Here is a 23,616-nt window from a genome sequence, read left to right on the forward strand (position 1 = left end):
GATACACTATGCTTGCTTTGTGTCGGAAACATCATAATTCAGATGACAGTAACCATCCTCTTGTTATGTTGCTCTGTTGTGACTGATTCTTGAATAATTTCCTTTTTTGCTGGGTACCTGTTTTTACTAAACAGTTTTTGCCTAGTACTGGTTGCTTAATGAGAGTGAAAAATATTTTAGGAACATCAGTGACTCAAGATTTAAATGGCAGTGATTGTAGAGTTAAAGTCTATAGTTAACAGAGCAGTTCTGATAAAGAACAGTGGATTCTAATGGATGGGAAGTCAGACATGAATCAGTTGTGTCCTCATTTTGCAGCCAATAAACATACATGAAACTGAAATGTAGAAGTATGAATGTAGCCTGTAAAACTTCTAAGGTTTCCTCTCTTCACCACTGCTGAAGCTCCAGCTATATTACATTCGGTTTGAAGATGTGTAGTGCAACAGTTATAAATGTGTGGACCAAAACAGAGACTCCAGAGTGGTGTTCCTCAGGGGTCAGTATTGGGACTGGCGCTGTTTGACACTTTTGTCGGTGACATGGACAGTGGGATTGGGTGCACCCTCAGCAAGTTTGATGACGACACCAAGCTGTGTGGTGCGGTTGACACACTGCAGGGAAGGGATGCTATCCAGAGGGACCTCGACAGGCTTGAGAGGTGGGCCCGTGCGAATCTTATGAAGTTCAACAAGGCCAAGTGCAAGGTCCTGCACATGGGTCAGGGCAATCCCAAGCACAAATACAGGTTGAACAGAGAATGCATTGAGAGCAGCCCTGAGGAGAAGGACTTGGGGGTGTTGGTTGATGAGAAGCTCAACATGACCCAGCAACGTGTGCTTGCAGCCCAGAAAGCCAACTGTATCCTGGGCTGCATCAAGAGAAGCAGGTCAAGGGAGGTGATTCTCCCCCTTTACTCCACTCTTGTGAGACCCCACCTGCAGTACTGTGTTCAGCTCTGGGACCCTCAACATAAGAAGGACATGGACCTGTTGGAGCGAGTCCAGAGGAGGGCTTTGATCAGAGGACTGGAGCCCCTCTCCTATGAAGACAGGCTGAGAGAGTTGAGGTTGTTCAGCCTGGAGAAGAGAAGGCTCCAAGGAGACCTTATAGCAGCCTGCCAGTACCTAAAAGGGGCCTACAGGAAAGCTGGAGAGGGACTTTTTACAAGGGCATGTAGTGATAGGACAAGGGGTAGTGGCTTTAAACTGGAAGAGGGTAGATTTAGATTAGATGTAAGGAAGAAATTCTTCACTGTGAGGGTGGTGAGGCACTGGAACAGGTTGCCCAGAGAAGTTGTGGATGCCCCATCCCTGGCAGTGTTCAAGGCCAGGCTGGATGGGGCTTTGAGCAACCTGGTCTAGTGGAAGGTGTCCCTGCCCATGGCAGGGGGGTTGGAACTAGATGATCTTTAAGGTCCCTTCCAACCCAAATCATTCTATGATTCTATGACTAATGATGATAGCTATAGCAACATCTAATATGAAGAAATATTGTTTGTAAGTCCTTTAACTTAAGACCAAGGCAGAGTGTTCTCAAAATACATGTAGGAAAAATGGAAAAAGGAGGGGAATAATTTATCATGAATACTGATGGTTGGTACAGCAGTATGTAATAGGCTTACATTTTTGACACAAAAATAAAGGTTAGATAATGGGAATATTGTTCTAATAGTGGGAATAACAAAACAATGGATTTGACTGACTAGGGAAACTATGGAAGCTGTAATCAACATCTTTTTCATCCGGCACCCTTTTTGGCTGACATAGTTGATTCTCCCATAGGAGACCAGAATGGAGTGAAGGATGTTTCCCAGCTTATTCTATACGTACACTAACCAAAATGTCCAAACACAGTATTGTTTTGGATAGCGTATGGCATATAAACATTGCAATTAGTATGATATCACTACTTAATTACTTATTTTTAAGAACACCTTTCTGATGAAAATAAGCACTTTGCACCTAGGATATCATATCACAAACCTCAGGTAAAGCCATAGGTCATTGCATGATTATCTGATCTCTGCCTTTACTAAGCAAGCTACCTTGAAATTCATCTCAAACTGGTAAGGTGGATTTTATTAGTGGATTAATGGTAAAGAATTGGTAACACAGAATGATATCCCATTTTTTGAGTTAAGCTTCTCTCAGGTTTTGTTCACACAAGTTATAATTTTAAATTCAGAAAAAGAGATTCTGAAATGACAGAGGTTTACTGACTTCACCTGCATTGCTGTTTTATGCTGAAAATACTTGAGGCAAATGTTGGATGGATTTGGTTTTTTTTCTTATTCTTCAATATATTTGTATTTGAGAGGAAGCAAAATAATGTTGATTAAGATAGCTTGTTCCAGGTGATGATTCAGAGGATCCACATAGCTTTTACATTTTGTATGAGGTCTGAAATCCTTTATTCTTTTTGATCTGTAAGTGTTGTTTTGCATATGCTGTCCTTCATGTCCTTGGTGGCCTTTCCTTTTTTTTGTACTAAAATAATTCAGCGAATAGTAGGGACCAAAACCATCCAACTTCAGTTCTCATCAACTTTTATATTGTTTTTTGTTGTGGTTTAACCCCAGCCAGCAACTAAGCACCACACAGCTGCTTACTCACTTCCCCCCCATCCCAGTGGGATGGGGGAGAGAATTGGGAAAAAAAAAGTAAAACTCGTGGGTTGAGATAAGAACAGTTTAATAGAACAGAAAGGAAGAAACTAATAATGATAACGATAACACCAATAAAATGACAATAATAATAAAAGAATTGGAATATACAAAACAAGTGATGCACAATGCAATTGCTCACCACTCGCTGACCGATGCCCAGTTAGTTTCTGAGCAGCGATTTCCACCCCCCCAGGCCCACTACCCCAGTTTATATACTGGGCATGATGTCACACGGTATGGAATACCCCGTTGGCCAGTTTGGGTCAGCTGCCCTGGCTGTGTCCTGTGCCAGCTTCTTGTGCCTCTCCAGCTTTCTCGCTGGCTGGGCATGAGAAGCTGAAAAATCCTGGACTTTAGACTAAACACTACCTAGCAACAACTGAAACATCAGTGTGTTATCAACATTATTTTCATACTGAACCCAAAACAACACTATACCAGCTACTAGGAAGAAAATTAGCTCTATCCCAGCAGAAGCCAGGACAGTTTTGGATATTATGCAGTATTTTGAAAGTAACTTTCTGAACCACTTTGTATCCCACTATTTTTAGCAGTTGTGGGGATGATAAAGCACTAGATGGTATTTAAGGCTGTGTCTGTACTAATCAACTAAAAAGCACTGGAGAATGCTTTTGGACATTGAATCTTAATTGTCCATAGTGCTAAGTTAGAATAGAGATGGGTATGCCTTTGGGCTGTGCAGAATTGCACTTTCCCAAACAATTTCTGGGCACAGGTTGGGAGATAGCAAGAGATCTCAAGAGCTGAGCATCTGGTCAGATAGTTCAGGACCGAAGAATAAGAGAGGCAGATGGGTTCATTAAGGCAAGTTCTAATGGTTACAAAGCACATCTTCCCTTTTTCACCATGGGGAACACAGAGCAGCACATCATAGGGGAGCTGGGTACACGCATGTTCCAGCTGTTCAGAACTTGAGTGTCTAGCAGGCATCCCTGCATCTCTTGCGCCTGACATCTCACAGCGTTTTTGGAGGCACAGAGGTGCATGGCAATGTTTGGTCCCATATCAGGTGGCTCCAGATCTTTGCCCCCACCCTCCCCAAGTTACTTTGGGATGCAGTTTATATAGATGAGTGCCAGAATACTCAAAATATAGTTGCATGTTGTTCTTAGAGGTTAGGCTTTCTTACTGCTCCAGCTAAGAACGTTCTGTAACTATAGTTCCCCACCAATTCCCCAGCGGCACACATCCACCTCTCCCCACTCTCTTGCCCGCACAACAATGCTAAGGCTTCAGGCCTATCCATGCCAATGTATGTTAACTGCCTATTGCACCAGGAACCATTCCCAAAAGTAGTTCTGATTTGGTTATGCTGCATGGAGGGAGCTGTGTCCAGTAGTAAGCATGTAGACTCATCAGTGCCTGTAATCCTTAGTGGTGTAAAATAGTCCTGGATATGTTTATTAATATGGTTTTAAATCCGTAAGGGCAATTCCATTTAAGAAATCATAATTTTGACATTCTTTATAAACACTTTTGATGTAAAAAGTTGCTAATACTTGTCAGGATATTATTAGTGGACATTTGACCTCAGGTGTAGGCAACTGTGCTAGGAGTCTCACACCTGAGAAGAGCATCTCAAGATCCACGTGTGATTGATAGCTCTTGCTTTATTTCTTTTCTTAAAACTTGAGATATTTGGAAATATGTTCCCATATTGTCTGGGAGTGAAAAAAAAAAAGCCAGATTGTTCCTTGATCACTTTTATTTACTCAAAGATAAAATTGAGGGAGTTATGAAATATTGTTTCAGAAATCATTAATGCCCAGACCTTGTGAAATACACTGATAGCTAACCCAAATAGAATTTGGCAAGCAATCCTCACGTGGCTTCACAGCTTGTTCGTTGATGGATGTGTTTTTAATGAGTTCGTGCAAAAGGAAAAGATTTCACTAGAGTAAATTGAAGATTAGAGTGAGGCCTGATGAAGGCTAGTTTGTCTTAAGTAATTCAGCAGACACTTAAAATGATCAATTCCATATTCAGCTGATGGTTTCACCTGTATGTCCTCATTGAGGATAACTCAGAATGTATTAATGTTTTTCACTGTTGTCTGGAAAATATCATACTATCACTGTATCTGCAGAGTTGTACTCTGCCTTTCCTAATACTTGATGCTTTGGCGCAGCCATACCTAGGGACATTTCAGTTTGTTTAAAATCCTGAAGTGGTGAGGTGAATCTGTGCTGTGAGATATTTTGATTGTGTTAATTTCATTCTGTAAACCTTACCTTTTTCTGTTGTCTTCTAGAAGTCATGTGTATCTGCTGCTGTCTTGTCACTGTTCTATCTCAGTAATTCCAGCCTTTCCAGGAGTGTTGCCAAAGGTTAACTTTCTATTATCTGCTATCTGTGACAGTTTAAAAAATCTTTATGGCAAATTGTAGTCAGGTTACTTACGCTGTTTAGAGGGAGAACATCCTTAACTCCTGTAATGTTGGTCTCTTTCAAACCTTGAACCTGAATAGGATGGAGAACCAGGCTCCAGAAATATCTTCTGAAAGTGGCCATCATGATCTGCACTGATCTGAGTGTTTGCAATTGCGATTGGATTGGATTATATTATTTCCTCTGTATCACTGAAAGATTGTGATGCTGAATGATAGAGGAACATTCCTGTAAAAGATTCAGTACCAGCAGGTCTCACTCCTATCCCTCTTAAGTTCTGGTAAAACTATTTCGGGTAGCTAATCTAAAGAATAGGTTAAAAAAAAATTGTCTTATTGTTGTCTGATGTTAATTCAGGTGGCTGGAAGTGGTTCGTTGTTGTTTCTTCTAGCACACACATAGGCTATCTCTTTCAGTTTTTTTCTTGGCAGATATCTCTACAACTTCAGATCAGTAAGGTTGTTTGTCTGAAGGGTCCTCATCTTCTGCCTCCAGCCATTTGCTTTGCAGATTCCTCTAAATGTCTCAAGAGCCTGTCCTGAATCTGATTTGATGCTTTTGCTTCACTAGAAATGTAAGCAATCCTCTAATGTTCATGTTGTGATTTGAACATCTTAAGAAAAACACTTCTGTTTTGAGTAAGGACCATGATAATACATGATTGTGCCATTTTGACTCTCAGCAGCTGCAAGGGTTTCTTGGAATTTAGCCACCTAAATTGAGCAAGGTATCCAAATGACTGGCTGATGTAGGGCAGCTGTGCTGAAAGAATCTTGAGGCTAGTCAGTACCTCTTAGATCCCTGGAGCTTGAAATTACTATGCAGGTATTTCACCTATTCCAGCTTCAGACTTTAGAGCTCAATGGAGCTCCTATGGAGCCCAAGTGCATTAGCATTTACTTTCCCTGTGATCATTTTGTAGAACTGGGGAACTTTCTCCAATCTATGCAAGCTGTCTTCCACAGCATTCACTTATGTGACACTTCATGTCAGACTGTTTTTGCCATAGATTATCTGTGGTTCCAAATACACTAAATAACCATATGGATAAAAATTCCACAGCCATTATTGAATTCCCTATTGACAGGACCACAGAAGATCTATAGTGGAATGCTTTTTTCCTTACCAGTACTGTCATCATAGATGCATACCTTCCTGCTTAGGAAATTAACTTGGACACTTTGTTGGGTCAGTAGAGAAGACTATACTAAATATGAATGTGCTAGACATCTGAGCTTTTTTGAAATGGGTCGTGTCTGTCACATCCAAGACATCACAATCAGCTGCTGCTGTGGTCTGTTACCACTGTGTATTGCTTAAATAATTACATAGCATCAAATTCCACTTTTATGTTGGAGTTATGGTTGTTCAGCCTGATGGAAAGTACGAAGCCTGCTGTCGTGGTTTTCAGACATTCCCATCCAGACCTTAATCATCTGTCTGCACCTTCATGGCCTGTATGTTGGAAGACTCAGAGTAATATTGTAGACTTACTTTTCATTAGGAGGTGGATTCCTGGAAGTAGCCAGACAGAAGACGAGGCATTTATTTTAGAGCTAAGCTGATCAGATTTTTCAATCTAGAATACAGCTAGGTCTGTTTTACTTTTAGAAACTTTTCTGCATTTGGTTTGATATTATATTATTCTATTTTTCAGTTCCTCAATGACTTCTGCCTTTGACTTCTGGTATGAATTTATTTGTTTGCTATCTGGCTAATTAGAGGTTTTACAGAGGATTTTTACCTGTATTAAACTCTTGACTTGGTTTCCCATGAGTAAAGCTTTTCAGTTTAGTGGCATCTGCTCCATATATACCTTTTAAAAAAAAACCAACCTGACTTCTGATAGATCTCTCAAGAATAGAAGAGTTTGGGAAACTCAGCCCCTCCCGCTCTTGGATGATTCCTGTTTAGGAAAATACCATTGTCTAAGTTTAACTTGGAGAAACAAAAGCTGTCTCTACGTTCCATTCTGATCAAGATGTCAGTAAATCTAATTGTATTTTTTGGATAAGACAAAAAAAGTCACCTCTTTCTTTTTATAGTAGAATATACCTATCTGAATTTCAGCATGAAGACTGTAAACTCAGCTTATTTTGACAACTGTCTTGTAGCCCCCATTGGCAATTTAGATGTATTTCATGGGACAGGTGACTTCTGGAGTACTCAAAAGGAATGCCCCCATTTCTGAGATCTGCAGACTGGCCTTGCCGGTCCATCTTTGTTGAACATAATGCCATCAAAAACAGTACCAGGGATTTTCTGCACTGTATATCAGTGCACTGTCATCCACAAGACAAGAGAAGGCTACCTGTGTGCAGCTAGGAGGTAATTGATAGGTGTTGTCCCTATGTCACTTACAGTACACTCCCTTCTCTTCTAACTTGAGTGTCTTAGGAGAATCTTGGATTTACAAGAAATCAAGTCAGTGGTGCAAATACAAGCTGTTTATAATTCAAGCTGGAGAAATAGAGTAGCAGGATGTTCCCTCTATCAGTGCTAGTAACACTGAAAAGTCATCAGTTCGATTGTTTGCATGTACACATATCGACATTGTAAATATAAAGACTGTTGATTTCTCATAAGTTATTGTAATTTTGAGTTGTCAGTTCTTGACTTTATTGTCATTTATTTTGGAAAAAGACTGTGTCAAAGGTGAAGAAAGATGTACTATTTCCACATAGCCGTAAAAACATCTGAACAAAAATACTGTTCCATTATCGTGAATTGACTTCCTATACACTGAATTAATGTTTGGTCTTTCCAGAATGCTGGTGGTCTTCCCTAAGGTTTGGCCATGTTGACTGCCCATTTCAAATTGAGCAGGGTGTTCTTTTTTCTTCTTTAAATATGATAAAAAGTCTGTTAAGGTATCAGTTCTTCCTTACATGAAATTTTTTTTCTGCTTTTCAAGTGCCTGAGTCTAAAGATAAGTGTTAGAAATTCACACTTTATACCTATGCAGTCTGTAGAGTTCACTGATGCCGCAGTGATGAAAACCATACGTTTTCCACAGGGGATGCCCTTCCAGTTTACTCTTTTAGTCTGCTTGGCTATAACTGATATTTTAATTTTTGGATGGGAACACTTTCAGGTGGTCTGACAGCCTCAGCACTGTTGATCCTTTAAGGAAGGTGTATTGTGAAACTGGAACTCTTGCAGTGTTTTTCTCTACGAGCTTGTGGTAAGAATGAATCCCATTCAGTGATCAAAATTTAATGTCAGGGTAACTTCTGAGACGTGTTCCTTTACTTGGCATCAACAAAGCAGACAGTGAAAGTACACATTTACCACATGGCACAGTCTTGCAGGTGCCTTCTGATTTATGCTGTATTTGAGAGAAAAAACTCTCTTTGCTGTTGGATAAAGGGCTATGCAAGCTGCTACTGGATAGCTCAACTCAGTTGTCAGTTCCCATTTGGACTTGCACATAATGAGAATATTCTTGTGGACTATTACGTGAAAAATAGCACAATTTGTTACCTATACACTGAGTTCTCTGACATGTAGTCTGCTCATTCTTTAGCTTTCTACTTCAACTTCCCTTTTTAGTTATTTGGATTATCTGTTTTCAGGATTCCACTGTAAGGACATAAGTAAACTTATATGCTGAGTATAAAAAAGTATAGGGAATGAACATAAGCTTCTCAACATTGCAGCACAAATTCTTAGCATCTCTTGTGATGAGGTGTATGGATTTTACAGTTTGAATATATTTGTAGACTACATGTCACAAAGAAAGCCACATATTGCTAAGGGAACTCTCCATCTCCTCCCTTCTCAGTTATTGACTTAGCAAACAGGTAAACAAATAGTACCAACAACATGCCTTGTACATGAACTATGGATTTCAGAGTGTTTAAAAAACAATAAATAAAAAAAAAGCACCCAATGGCATTTCTGTTGTGTTTCTCGCATGTGCTTCTGTTTCTGACTTTTTAGATGACATATTTCTGCACCCATCCTTAAGACTTATGTACAGAACTTCTTAGTTTGTTGTAGTTCAACTGGTTCTGATAAAAACTTTGCATCTTTTATGCATATGTGCTTGCTCATGTTTGTGCAACACATCTTTGTGATCTAAAGTACCCAATTATTTCAGTTACAAGAATCAGCCTGTCTGAGAAGCCAAGAGTCACTAAATGATACATCATCTGCTGGTTCTGTAGTATCTTGAGCTTGGTACCATTTAAAATCAATGCAACTTACACTTTATTTTGTTAGTTCCCATGGTTTAATATTAATGATCATCTCTATTGCACCCTGAGTAGGGACAAATATTAAAAGTCTGGATAATTTCAATGGAGTTTTGTGGGTTTTCTAGTCTAGTCTCAAATTCTTCCTGGCTGAACAGAGAGCAAAACTTAAAATTAAGAAGAATATTCTCATTATGCTGAAAAGTAGTAGTACATATATAAATCTAGTGAGTGAGGAGTTTGAGGAAAAGGAGTTAATACTAGATTCTTCCTGATGGAGCTGGGAGAATGACCTTGTGACACTTGCCTCTATCTAGTTCCTTAATGTTCTTTTAGGTATTTATTCTTAAATTAGGTGTAAAGTAGTAAGAGCACTATGTTCATTTTAGGTGGATTTTAGGTATTTCTGTTTCTATTTCCCTGTGAAATGCCCTGTTTAAATTCAAATCCCATTATCCTTGCTTACCCATTCTTAAGTAAGAGTTTTACCACACTATTGGATGCTATTTAGTGTATGATGAGTACAGAATATCTGCCTACAGTTGATACTGAGCTAACATTCAAACTGTATACATGTTAAATGTTTTACTTTAGGACCAGGCTGCAGGCAGTCTGTGGACTAAAGCTCAGTAGTGGAGTTGATTTTTCAACCTAGTTTCATCTGAAAGGCATCCTGTTTGCGTGCTCTGCTCTGTGATGAAAACCAAAGTGTTAGTGGAAAGGATTGCTTATTTTACTTGAAGATTTCTTACTTGAACTAAAATCCAAATGGTGTATTTACTTCAATGGGATATCATCAGGTGGTTGCACTGCTAGGCAGGCATTGCAGAAGTGGCTTAGTAGCATAAAATGTTAACTCTACCTGATTTTATTTTCTACTGCTGTCACAGTAAAACCAATAAAATAGACTGTAAATTCCACCCTCTTCTGCTTCTGTATCAAACCCTTTGGATTAGACAGCCTTCAGTATCAGTTAAAGATAACTTGTTTGACTTTACACTGAAATGGATGAAGACTGTCACCATTATCCTTTTCACTGAGTCTATTGTGGGATAATTGGCACCAAATGACTTGTGAACGTTGCACTGTCAGCGATTTTTGCATTGATAGGCTAGATACGTGTTGAGAAATATTCTGTAAAACCTTAGGTATCACTGTGGAATGGAGGGGGATATTTCCAATTTAAAGGCAAACTTTTAAGGCCACTACATGAAACCTGTTACTTTATAGGAGAAGTGCCAATATTATTGCTGCTTTTCTTGCACTGAGAAGTACTGATAGCTGGAAACCGTAACGTGTTTTTTTATTTAAAAAAAAACAAAACCAAACCTAGTTTAGGATTTTAGGAGCTGTCAAGGCATTATTGGCTTGAACCTTGCCTTGAGAAGGAAAAATAAAAGGATGGGGAAGAAGGTCTTATAGAATTCATCAAACTGGTGAGAAAACAAGGATAGGGAAAAATGAGGGAAGAAGCTCATGGCAGAATTTGAGACTAGTGTTTCTCAAGTGCAAACAGAACCAGAGCAGGGAGGAAAAAAACATGATTTCTGCTATGGAAGAAGGAAAAAGCAAGGAACATGTAATGCCTGGTAGGAAGAAAAGGAACAAGAATGAAAAACAGAAAGCTTCAGGGATTGTATGTGATGCCAGACTTAAAAAAAGTTTGAAGATTTCTGTGTGTCGTGGTTTAACCCCAACCAGCAACTAAGCACCACGCAGCCGCTCACTCACTTCCCCCCCACCCAGTGGGATGGGGGAAAGAATCGGGAGAAGTAAACCTTGTGGGTTGAGATAAGAAAGGTTTAATAGAACAGAAAAGAAGAAACTAATAATGATAATGATAACACTAATAAAATGAAAACAGTAATAATAAAAGGATTGTAATATACAAATGATGCACAATGCAATTGCTCACCACCCACCGATCAACGCCCAGTTAGTCCCCGAGCAGCGATCCCCCCACCCCCACTCCCCCCAGTTTATATACTGGGCATGACGTCACATGGTATGGAATACCCCGTTGGCCAGTTTGGGTCAGGTGCCCTGGCTGTGTCCCCTCCCAACTTCTTGTGCCCCTCCAGCTTTCTCGCTGGCTGGGCATGAGAAGCTGAAAAATCCTTGACTTTAGACTAAACACTACTTAGCAACAACTGAAAACATCAGTGTGTTATCAACATTATTCTCATACCTAACTCAAAACCACAGCACTATACCAGCTACTAGGAAGACAATTAACTCTATCCCAGCTGAAACCAGGACACTGTGATAGAGTTGGAAGGATGAGTAGTACATTGGAAACTTGAGAGATGGAGGAATTTAATTTATTGCATTAATATGCGTTCAATGTTTCTTGATTTAAAGAAGCAATAAAATCTGGAGTCTTGTTGTTTGGAGATAGTAAATAATGTGCAAAGTAACTCTGGGTTGGGAATTCAGTGACCTAAGCTATATGGGAAGATTGAAACTTCTGTTGAAAATATCTGACCAGTAAACCACAGAAAAAGCCAAGTCTTTTGCACATGATCTACAGAAGCTACTGTTTTCCTTGGAGCGTTCTGCTTTACCTAATTAACTGTGTGAGGTTAGTATACAGGACTATATGGTATGAGTACTGGTATATATTAACATATGCTATATTAAGTGTTTCATAGCTGAGATTTTTTTCAAAACTGTTATTTTCCTGCAAGTTTATACTAAGTTTTTATTGAAATCAGCTTTTAAATATTTGCACCAGAAAATGAGATTTACCTTGTTTTGGTACATCCCGAGTTATACAAAATCTGCAAACTACTTTTATTACTTTGCAACTACTGGGTCATAAACTTGGATTAGTTTTACAGGATTTGGTGTATGAGTTGACAGATGTGATATATGATGACACTTTATCTTTTATTGCTTACACATACTAGTTATTGGGACAGGATGGGGGCAGTTCGTATTAACCACAAGATGGGATTTCAGTTGCTTACCCAAGTGTCTCTCATTCATTCGTTCATTTGCTATCAGTTATAGCAGATATATTGCTTCTTCAAGCCTGTCACACCAATAAATCATTTCAGATTGTATGCATTTGTACAGTGCCAAAGTGTACCTTGAATTTTAAAGGAAATCTCCTATTTTCTTTTCAATCAGATGAGCAACGTGAAGAGACTACGGCCACGGCTCAGTGCTATTCTTTTTAAGCTTCAGTTTGAGGAGCAGGTGAACAACATCAAACCTGACATCATGGCTGTCAGTGCTGCCTGTGAAGAGATAAAGAAGAGTAAAAGCTTTAGCAAGCTTTTGGAACTAGTATTGTTAATGGGAAACTACATGAATGCAGGTTCTCGAAATGCGCAGACCTTTGGATATAATCTCAGCTCCCTATGTAAAGTGAGTTTTGAAATGTCCATGTTGAGCATTACACTGAGGTTTTAATTTGATTTTATTATGCTACTTAAATACTTTGTTTTGATGTTTTTTCTGCAGTTAATTTTTTGTTTTCTTTTTTTTTTCCTCCCATAATTCTTAACATTAGTTGATGGTTTGAACAATACAGCTAATCTGTGTATAGCCATCTTGAGACTGGTTTGCATTTAAACTTTTAGAAGATTCCATGCTGAGAGAATAATAATAATAAAAAAAGCCCAAACTAAATAAGGTTATGGAAGGACCATATCACTGTCATCATAGTAGTGTTGTCATCTTACACTTCTAAGACTGTCAGATTTTAATCTGTTTTAGTACAGTTATATTTTCTGTTTTACATAAATTTTTGTCATTATCTGATTCTTTTCTGTTGTTGCGCAGTTTCATCAGTTCCCTTTTTCTTCTATTTTTCCTTACATTTTCACTCTTTCAACTTTTATATAAGGTATATACAAGAAGACATCTATAATTTCCTGAGTGTTAATTTATAATCGATTCTAATCCTAATTCCCTTCCCCTTACTTATTGTTGTTATTTTTTTCATGTGCCCTCTGGGAGGACACTGCAAAATCTGTGGAGAGTGCACATGTATGTAATAGTCCTTATGAGAAAAGAATTATTTGGAAGTTTGTATGTACTCTTTGTCTTCTCTCAGCTTCTTTATCTTTTTACACAAGCGAAAATACAATATGTTAACTTCTACATTCTTTAAAATAATGACCCTTACTCTGCCATGTTTCAGAAGAATTCTTTCACTATGGTTCTCGAGTGTTGAATGCACTACCTATAACTTAAATATTCATAGAGGATAGGTTATATATCTTCCCTAGTCTAAAGTAAACATTTAAGCATGCATCAGCCACCTAGAGAAATACAGCGTAGATGAAATTATTGAGTTAAAAGTACAATTTGTTGAGAAACATGTTCAGAAGAAACATACTAAAGGTTCTCTCTCTAATTGGGTGCATTTACTTCTTAGGTATGATTTTACAAGAATCTGTCTGGTTATATTCTCTGTATTTTTAAGGCACAAGGCAACAAAAAAGAAATATACTTATGAAAACAATATGGAGGTAATTGTTACAGGTACTTTGCAGAGGAGGGTCAAAAATCAATTATTATTCAAAATCTAAGATCTAGAAGATGAAAATTTTCAAGACTACCATGAAGTACTACACATAGGAAAGGAAAGTAATGTGTGCAGATAATGAAAGTAAGGAGTAAATGGCTAGGCAGAATTCCAGAAAATGGTCTTTAAGTCCTGGCTAACTCTACAGTGCTCTGGCATTAAATGCATTTGATAATCTAGGATCTCATACTAGCTTAGATTTGCATGTTTACAGGTTATGTAGCTTTACAGGAGGTTACAACATTCTGTTGGAGAGGAAAAAAATGTTTCCTTCAGTGGACCTTCTATGTATTATAAAGATGGTAATTATCTACTGTTTCCTTAGTGCTGATAAGGTTTTAAGTGAAGTTTTGTCTGAATTACTGCAGAAAATATATAGACTGACTGGTGAGAATCCAGATGACAGTAACATGTAACACTTCCAAACAAAAAAAAAGCATTTGGGTGTATTTAGTTTAGCAAAGAGGAACATGAGGAGGACATAAGTGTTCTTTTGTTATTAATTTATGATAAAGAAGGCATTGGAGCATTTGTTTTCTATGTAGCTAAGGTAGGAGATGGAATAATTGGCTTTGCTGGTAACAAAAGAAGTTTGCTTAAAAGTTACGAAAGCTTCCTAACTGGAAGGATAGTTAAGAACTTGATAGTGAAGAAGATTGTGGAAAGCTTTTGAAATCCAGGTATACTAACAATTCTCAAAGAGTCTCTGTGAGGCCAAATTAAGAGCTAAAGTAAGTAATACTTTGAATAGGGTATGTAGTTAACTAGTTGGGAAGTGTGTGCATGTTTCTAAGAATCATGGAATAATTCAGGTGGGAAGGGATGTCAGTAGGCATCTAGTCCAACCTTCTGCTCAAGAGAAATGCTGATCACTACTGATGGTCTGTAGGTGAAGTAGATACAAAGCTATAAGGACCAAAAAAGGTAATTTGCTCCCTGTTACCAAAATGCTTAGTACAGTGTAATTTTGACACTGTATCATGTTATATGATTAGAAGTGGTGATACTGGTTTACTCCTTTCAGGACTTTATTAATTTATGTATAAATATATATCATAGTACTCAATATGTTTCATTTACATAAGAAATGTACAAGTAAAAAAATGAAGATCCAATGACAGAGATTTCATATATATTTGATTTGGCATCACTTCATGCTAGTTTGTAAATACCAGACCACAGTGCTTAAAAACTTTTCTAGGGGGAAGATAATGCAACCTTCATGGTTGTTGAATATGAGTGTATTGATGTCCTTGCCTATGGCAAGGGGGTTGGACGAGATGATCTTCAAAGGTCCCTTCCAACCCAAACCATTCTATGATTAGGAAAGAAATACCAACTATTACAGATTTTGCTGGGGGGCACAGCAACTATGGCCACCTTAGAGATTATCTGTAAAATTTCAGATCTCTGACACTAGATATCCCCAGACAAGTGCAACCTACAGGCAACTACTTGTTCTTTTGAAGGTTGACAGATTTTTCAGAGAGAATCACTGGGAATTTGCATTTACTATCCTATGTGTATCAGGGTACTAGCCAGCAATTCTTAATTTACCTCATCCAATTGTGGCCTCATTTAGGAAGTCCGTGAGTGCCAATCCTTCACTGGTTATGAAATTGTGTCTTACACAGATCACTTTGTCTGGAAACACAGAGGTAAAACTATGTATGTGTAAATTTTGGGATTTTCTTAACTATGTGTAGTGTCTTGGTTAATGCTTAATCCCCTCTGTTCTGAGAATAATAAACTGGTTCAACTATTAAAAATATTAGTATTAAAATAGGAAAAATCTCCACCCAAACGAATATTCCTTCAAGACCCCAAACTAGAAAGCTGCAAATTGCAGACTGCTTTGTTGTCTGCATCAGTTTTCAGTAGGGGTTCTGAGAACTTAAGAAATTTACAGTGGCTTCTGTCTTTCAAAGATGTTGGGTTTTATAATATCTGAGGAATATACAATTTATCTGCTCTTCTTCATTGGTGCCTGACTATGCATAGGGACTATCCTCTTTGCAGAAGAAAATTCCATATCTTGCCTTGTCCCTGCATTGTGTAGGATTGAACTGTAATAGTTCTTCTGCATCAGAGAACACGTGTGCATATTCTCAGAAGAGAGATATGATATTGCTATGCTAATACTCAATTGTTTATTAAATACTGATATATTAAAATTATATGCATGTTTATAACACTAGTTTATTTTTAAAACTAACTTTTGTTAACTACCTGTATTTTAAGCAGTGTCACATTGTAGAAATTTTGTGTGGTTTCAATTATTGAGACGTTTCTCACTGAGATTCCCAGCACAGAAGTAACTTATTTTATAACACTGCATACAGTAATGACCCTATCATATATTTTTTGCTTTTGAGATATATATATCTGTGTGTTCCATTTTCTGTTCATTTAAAAAATTATGTCTCACATTATTATTAATCCACTCATCTGAAGGAAGACATATACATTCTGGAAGAGTATATCTCATCATATTTATTAAGATAGCAGCATTTTGATCTTTGAAAATAATCACTGACTTTTTACAGTGAAGTATGAAATATCAACCTCAGTGATAACCACCATCCAAAATTCTCAATTTACATACAGTATGGAAAAAGCAAACAGTATGCTCTAATTTGGTTTTTAAATCAGATCAATAAAATGCCCCTCAAGTGATCTCTGAGGATATTGGGAAGCACAAGAAGTGTGAAAAAATCTCTTCATAAGAAATTTGCAACCATGGGAAAACTGTGGTAATATATTTTTGAAAAAAAGAATAAATCTGTATGTATATTTAAATTGGGATTGATCTTGCTCTCAGTTCCTTATTCAGAAGTAATCCCCATATAGCTCAGTGTCTGGTTTTGAACCCTCTTTGGAAAGAAGGGTAATTTTTCCTTTCTGCCTTGTTGCTCTAGTTACTCTTATACCGCTGAGCGTTGCTGATCACTTGTATTTTTCATGGTAACCAAACTAAAGAACAGTCCTGAAGTTGAAACAAGCTACCATGAGTTTTCTACTTGTTTAGTGCTAGTTGTAATACGGCACTAAAGACTTTTCCCCCTGATATTTAGATGTACAGGTCTGTGCGGAATTGTGGCAGCCCTTTAGTATGTGTGCATACTTTGTGTGCCTGTGTACATGTATACTTTTTCTGTTAAATTGTTTTATGCAGAAATAGTTTTTAAGTAGCGAAGAAACACTTTCATGTGAGATGTCATTTTCTATTTGTAAAAATCTCTCCAACGGTTTGAAAGACTAGCTCAAATGGGAGACTACAACAGAAATGTATAAATGAATGTTTGTCAGTTGTCAATTGTTAGTATTTTTACACAAGTAGCTGCAAGTTTTAAAGTGGCTGGGCTTAAAATAATTTTATATGTATAAAGGGTTCAGAAAGAAAACTGTGCTTGAGAATTTTTGAAGTCAGAAGTTTTTAAACAATGAAGCCTATGAACTCGTTTGCCCTATTGAGAATTGATAACAAGAACTTGTGCAGGTTGAGGTTGCAGCTTCCACTGCATAAATATTGTTGGGCTAGAGTTAGCTTCACACATAAGGAAATCACATCATAGAGTGGATATGTGCATCATGTATTGTTAGATTTTGCTGATTTAGCTCCGATTTTTATTTTTTACACTTTCATGAGTCTATTCACAGTTTTGCAAATATTCCTGTATTGCTTAAATAATTACATTTAAAAAGAGAAATGTGCACTGGTTTTGAGTACAGAACTCAAATATTGCGTAGAATTAAAAAATATTTAATGTGATCTTTCTAGTGATTTTTAGCAAGGGGGAAAATGAAACAGCTAGTTACTTACGGTTTTCTTTAAAAGAGCTCTACCAGTTCAACAGTTTGTTCTTACCTTTCTTGGTTTCACAATTAGTAATATATATTAATTATCAAAATAGTCAGAAGTAATCTTATTTTCAGTGTTTTAACATTTATTTTTTTCTCTCTAGCTGAAGGACACGAAGTCGGCAGATCAAAAAACAACATTGCTCCATTTTCTTGTAGAAGTGTGTGAGGAAAGCTATCAGGATGTCCTGAATTTTGTTGAGGATTTTCAGCATTTAGATAAAGCTAGCAAAGGTTTGTATAACTAACTAAAAGTTTTGATTCTGAGTGCATTGCAGTGTCTTTTATGTGAGATGATGCTTTTTTTTTTTTACTAACATTATTTTAAAAATAGACATTAGTGGTCTATATCATAAATTGGTAATTTGAGCTGCTGCGAGTGGTCTTGATATTTATTGTTCAGTCCTCTAATATTTACTACAGGATTTCCCATTACATTTCTTCTAACATGTCTTCTAGAATCATTGTAGAAAATAGATTTCTTTAAAAAGTTCTTTTCTATTAACAGATCTTAAACTATGTCCAACTCTCAATCTTGTATATGGTAAGTGTAGTACATTCACTCAGTGTCTTTTAATTCAGAAACGCAGAAAGGCTGTCATACCATCACTTAATTTTATGTTGGTTTTTTTTCTAAACATGAATCAGAACAGGTTTTTTTTTTTCCTTGTGTGTATGTTTTTCATGAAACAGTAGCATTGGAAGTGTGGAAAAATAAAATCCTCTTTTTACTGCTTCATCATGCAGTATAGAATATGGTAAATCTCATTATAAGCAGCAGTGGTTTTTTTGCAGTTAATTTCTTAATTAAGAGTACCTTCTCCATATTTTATCACAGCTTAAGTAATTTAAACTGAGTAAGCATGAAGTTAGAAATTGATGCCACCTCGGCACTGTCCTACTCTTGCAGGAAAAGAAGATTGGGTGGGCTGTCTCAGTTATAAATTTTTTAGTTTATGTCAGTTTGGAGAATATCACTGTTTATATGTATTGCTTTGTACAGTGTCACTCTTATGCCTCAGTTATTCTCCCTGCCACAAACTACAGCTTTGCAAAACCTGCTCCTGATAGAGAACTTGAGATAGTGGTCACTCCCATAGAGTTCGCTTTCTGTTGACGTGGTTCTTAAAGTTTCCAATTTTAGTTGGTGCATTATAACCACTTAGAAGTTCAAGTATTTTTAAATAGCTGTCAAATGCTTCAAGCCCTTCATCTAACTGTTTGTACTGGTAATAGAAAGAGTTTCTGATGTATATAAATTTAGTATTTTATGCATTACCTTCAGTGTTAACTGGCCACTGATTTTTGATTACTAGTATGTTATTGGCTGTATTGTGGTTGAATTTTGTGTATCAGACAGAAAAATGTTCATTATTAGAAGCCATTATTTTCAGTGTAGACAGTCATCTTCTATGAAGCTGCTGATTGTCTTCTGGAAAGCTTCTGAGATATAAAACACTGACCATTGAAAGAGTAGCCAGTAAAATTATCAGTTAGTCCAGGCTTTCTGTTCTTTTTTAGGTGTCTGCTGTTGACTAGATGAATCTTTGATCTTACTCAGTATGTTGTAGGATGGAAATCAATGACCATATTTTCAAGTTTATGTATTGAATTTGCTTCAGTGTATTCTGAGGTGTATTTTGTGTTTCAGTTTTCCTGTATGAAAAAGACAAAGGCTTAGGATGTCTTTAACAGATTAGCATATCAGTGTGTTTGTTTATACTTGTTTCCCTACCTGCAAAATTTCATTTTGTTTTGAAAGATGATTCATGCACTGGAATTTTGGAAAATCCATCAGATCCCAAAGACTGCAGTTCATTTTTTTTTTTAAGTTTTTAGTACTTTTGCAGAAGTATATTTTTACGAAGAAAGTTGATTTAATATGCACGAACTTTTGCGCAGTAAATTTTTAATGAGGTGGCGATTTTTGCTTGAGCTTACCAAAAGGTCAGTTCAAAAAAAATCTGTGAATCTGTGGTTGTGATCAGCCATATCTGACATAATGGACTCACCTGGTCTGATGTAATTTACTGATATGCTGATGAAGATTAAGTTGACCAAGAATGATTTGCATTGAGGCTTCTACAGTGAGCTGGGAAAACACAGCAGATATTACAAGGCATCATTATGGCTGCTACGGAGAGTGAGTGACAGAGGGGGAATTCATCAAAAATCTTTTATCTTGATGATCATCTAGTTAAATATGCTTATTCCAGAAGAAATACTAGTTGTGTTAGAACAGAATTTGGGTATTGAGGTCTTAGAGCAACTCCTCCATTCCAAGATACTGTACAACAAGAATAATCTGTCCTGGGCTGTATTAATTGGAAGCAGTTCAGACTTCCAGTAAATTTGGAAAACCACTGGATCCAAAGGTTACATCTAAAGGTTACAGGCTGCTGGTAGTACAGAAGAAGGAAGTCAGCCTGGGTTTTTCCTGTTATCTGATAGGAAGGTTCTGTTTACATATATGCTGCTTTGTTGGTCAAAGTTGTTGGGTGAGGAGATAGATCATTCTTTTCTGGTTTTGTATCATACTAATATAATGTTCAAATTTTCTGGGTACCATATAGTTTGTATTTTGTTCCAGTATTTGTTTCTAAATCCTTTTCGCTACCTTTTGTCCTAGCAAAGCTTAGGGCCTTGTAGAGGTAGTGGAATGACATTCCTTTGTGCTCTGAAGTAATTCTTAAAAGTAATTCCCAAGACTAAATCAATGAAGTTTGATAAGAATATTCTTTTCTCCCATACCTTTGTTGCTATTTTTTTTATTGAGCTGTTTTTATTTCCTGTCTGCATATTCATTTCTTCAAATACAATAATTTCCCATTTTATATGTGGCATAAAGATATTATTTGCAAGTGTCCTTTAAATTATAAATCAAAATTAATGTGGCAGAAAGATGTGTAAATGCCATTTGAACAATATTAACAGAAAACTTTTAAGTTGAACACACTGCATAAAAATGGAGCTATACTGTGCATTTATTGGTTTTGGTTTGATCACCAGGTGGTGGCTGAGTCTTCTACAAGTTTCTTAAAACAAGTTACTTAAAAGATGCTTTTATAGAATTCTTCCTTGACATGACTGTCCTTGTATCAGCCAGCCCATTTGTAGCATACATTGGATCTTTTTTTATTTTGTACTTGCTCATTCTTAAAACTTCTCTCTCAAGTTATTTCTTATTCAAAATGGTGAACATTAGAACATTACAGTGTTTAGCAGCTCATTTTCTTTTTATGCTTTTTAGAAGAGACATTCTTGGTCCTTTCACTTAATATTGTCCAGTAATTATCATACAGTAAGCTGTTAACATAGCTTGCAAGACTCCAAGAGCAGTGACAAGGTCTGTTAGTTGTGAAGCTAACATGTATCTTATAAATGATAAAACATTCACAATATGTGAATTGCATTACAAAAAATAAATTTTAATTTTTTAAAATATAACTTTGACAGGCAAGTAGCAAGGGACATGTGACCTGTGCAATTGTAGATTACTTCAGGGTATTTAATTTGTGGTTTTTTTTTTTCTATTATGTGCTAAAGTTTTAGTTTTTACTTTTGTAATACTAGAAGTAGGCTTAATTCACTGTTACAGTACTTGAATTAAAGATACCTTTTTGCTTTGAAGTATAACAAATCCTGTTTTTTAAGTACTCTCAGATCAGCAGGAGGAACTTTCATTGCTGCTAATGAGCTTACTGATATGACAGTTCCTGAAGATTCATATAATTAAAGCTGTCTCTTCTTTTAAACATAATGACTTTCCTGCTTTTCTATTAGTATTCCAGACAAGAAATATTTTGGTAATTAGTACACTTTACTAATTTCTTATTTTATGGTATTCTAAAGATTTATATTGCATTTATCCAGGCTGCTGTTTTATTTGATTGACTCCAATTTACACAGACCTTACAGGTAACAGTGTATAGAGTCTTCCTTTCATATTGTAATAACAATATAAAACTGCAGCTTTTCCTTCCTCTAAAAGTCATTAACTCATTGTTGCTTTGCAAGTAACTTATCCATTTTCTCATTTTTGAAACTTCATTCAGTTTTTTTCATAGATAATTAATTTCACTGTTTCTTTTTAAAGCTAGGAATGAAATTGTAAATATGAAGTTTAATCTACATTCATTAAAAAACAGAACACCCCCACTTACAACATTTAAAAATATTAGGACAGCATGAGAGAACAATATTAATATATATGCTATAAGCAATCTATATGTCTGTCGTGGCTTAACCCCAGCTGGTAACTAAGCACCACGCGGCTGCTCACTCGCTTTCTGCCACCCAGTGGGATGGGGGAGAGAATGGCGGGGGGGAGGTAATACTTGTGGGTTGAGATAAGAACAGTTTAATAGGACAGAAAGGAAGAAACTAATAATGATAATAACAACAATAATAAAATGGCAATAATAGTAATAAAGGAATTGGAATACACAAAACAAGTGATGCACAATGCAATTGCTCACCACTTGCCGACCGATGCCCGCTTAGTTCCCGAGCAGCGATCTCCCCCAGGCCCACTCCCCCGAGCTTATATACTGGGCATGACATCACATGGTATGGAATACCCCTTTGGCCAGTTTGGGTCAGCTGTCCTGGCTGTGTCCCCTCCCAGTTTCTTGTGCCCCTCCAGCTTTCTTGCTGGCTGGGCATCAGAAGCTGAAAAATCCTTGACTTGGTCTAAACGCTACTTAGCAACAACTGAAAACATCAGTGTGTTATCAACATTCTTCTCACACCGAACCCAAAACACAGCACTATACCAGCTAGTAGGAAGAAAATTAACTCTATCCCAGCTGAAACCAGGAGAATGTCATAAGGAAAGGTGGTTTTTTCCTATTACAGAATTTCTAAGAGTCTATGGCAAATTTCTCAGTACTATTAAATAAGATACTTTCTGCTATGCATTGCTTGGGCTTCTATTTTTTCTTAGGTTGCAAATTCACAGTGCGTGTTTTCACGTAGTCAGGATTGTTGTGTTTGTTTGGGTGGGGTTTTTTGTGCTTTCAGAAAACATCACAAACTTCATGAGTTACTCCAAAATGTATTGTACTCAACCAGTACCAAAATCAATAGATAATTCCACTACCTTGCAGGTTACACAAGTTTCTAAGTTTTCATAGCAGATACGTACTGTGGAATGGTAGCCCATTCAGAGATTTACTTTGAAAAATGTTTGTAACTAACATGGTAACAATTTTATCGTAATTTTGGGGGGTTTTTTTGAGAATTCCTTTCTTTTTAAATGCAAAGTTCATTTTCCAATTTTTTTAATGTTATGTATGGGATGTTTCTCTGCCTTAAATGACAGTTTTCGAGAATAATGGCTATGAGGAATAACCAGGAAAGTTGCTACCAATCAGAGGTCCATTTGTAGAGGTCCTTTTTTTTATTTTGTATCTGTTACCTGAATTTTATTTTTTGGTGGCTCTTTTGGTGGCTCTTCAGAAAGAGAGTAAAAAGAGTTCTTCAGACTGCTGAAAAAGGAACAGTGTCCTTGTTCATTCTTGGATGTTAATTTAATTAATTCAGCTTTAGGTAAGTATCTTCACTTATAGTATACAGTTCATCTGTGTTATGTTTTTTATATGTACATTCATGAAATACGTTTCAAAGTAGATATTCAGAGATTTCCATCAATGGCAGAGAATAAATAATGTGACTAATGGCTTATGTTGCAACTTTCTGGTACACACAGGGCTGTAATCTGATAATAGTCACAAAATGTCAGGAATCAACCTTACAATGAAAACACAGGGTTTATCCTCTGAGTGAAAAATCACTCTATTACTTGCACCTGTGAGACCTTCTAGTTTCTTGGTCTGTGATCCTATTGGTTCATATCAAGACAGGACCCAAGGGAGGTATCAAACGTATCTTATGCCTTAGTTTATATGGAAAGAAGCCAGTGTATGCTTTACCACAGCTATTGT

At 36.8% G+C, this 23,616-nt stretch overlaps 1 protein-coding gene across 1 annotated transcript in view; it reads left to right on the plus strand.

The window, feature by feature from the left end:
- DIAPH3 (diaphanous related formin 3) overlaps positions 1-23,616 on the plus strand; it is a 258,871-nt gene that overhangs the window by 135,996 nt on the left and 99,259 nt on the right. The window contains exons 21-22 of the mRNA XM_052786020.1: positions 12,406-12,645; positions 17,776-17,905. Coding sequence (XP_052641980.1) covers positions 12,406-12,645; positions 17,776-17,905 — 370 coding nt within the window. The remainder of the gene's footprint in view (positions 1-12,405; positions 12,646-17,775; positions 17,906-23,616) is intronic.

The sequence above is a fragment of the Harpia harpyja genome, chromosome 4 (assembly GCF_026419915.1).
Source record: "Harpia harpyja isolate bHarHar1 chromosome 4, bHarHar1 primary haplotype, whole genome shotgun sequence".
NCBI classification, from domain to species: Eukaryota; Metazoa; Chordata; class Aves; order Accipitriformes; family Accipitridae; genus Harpia; species Harpia harpyja.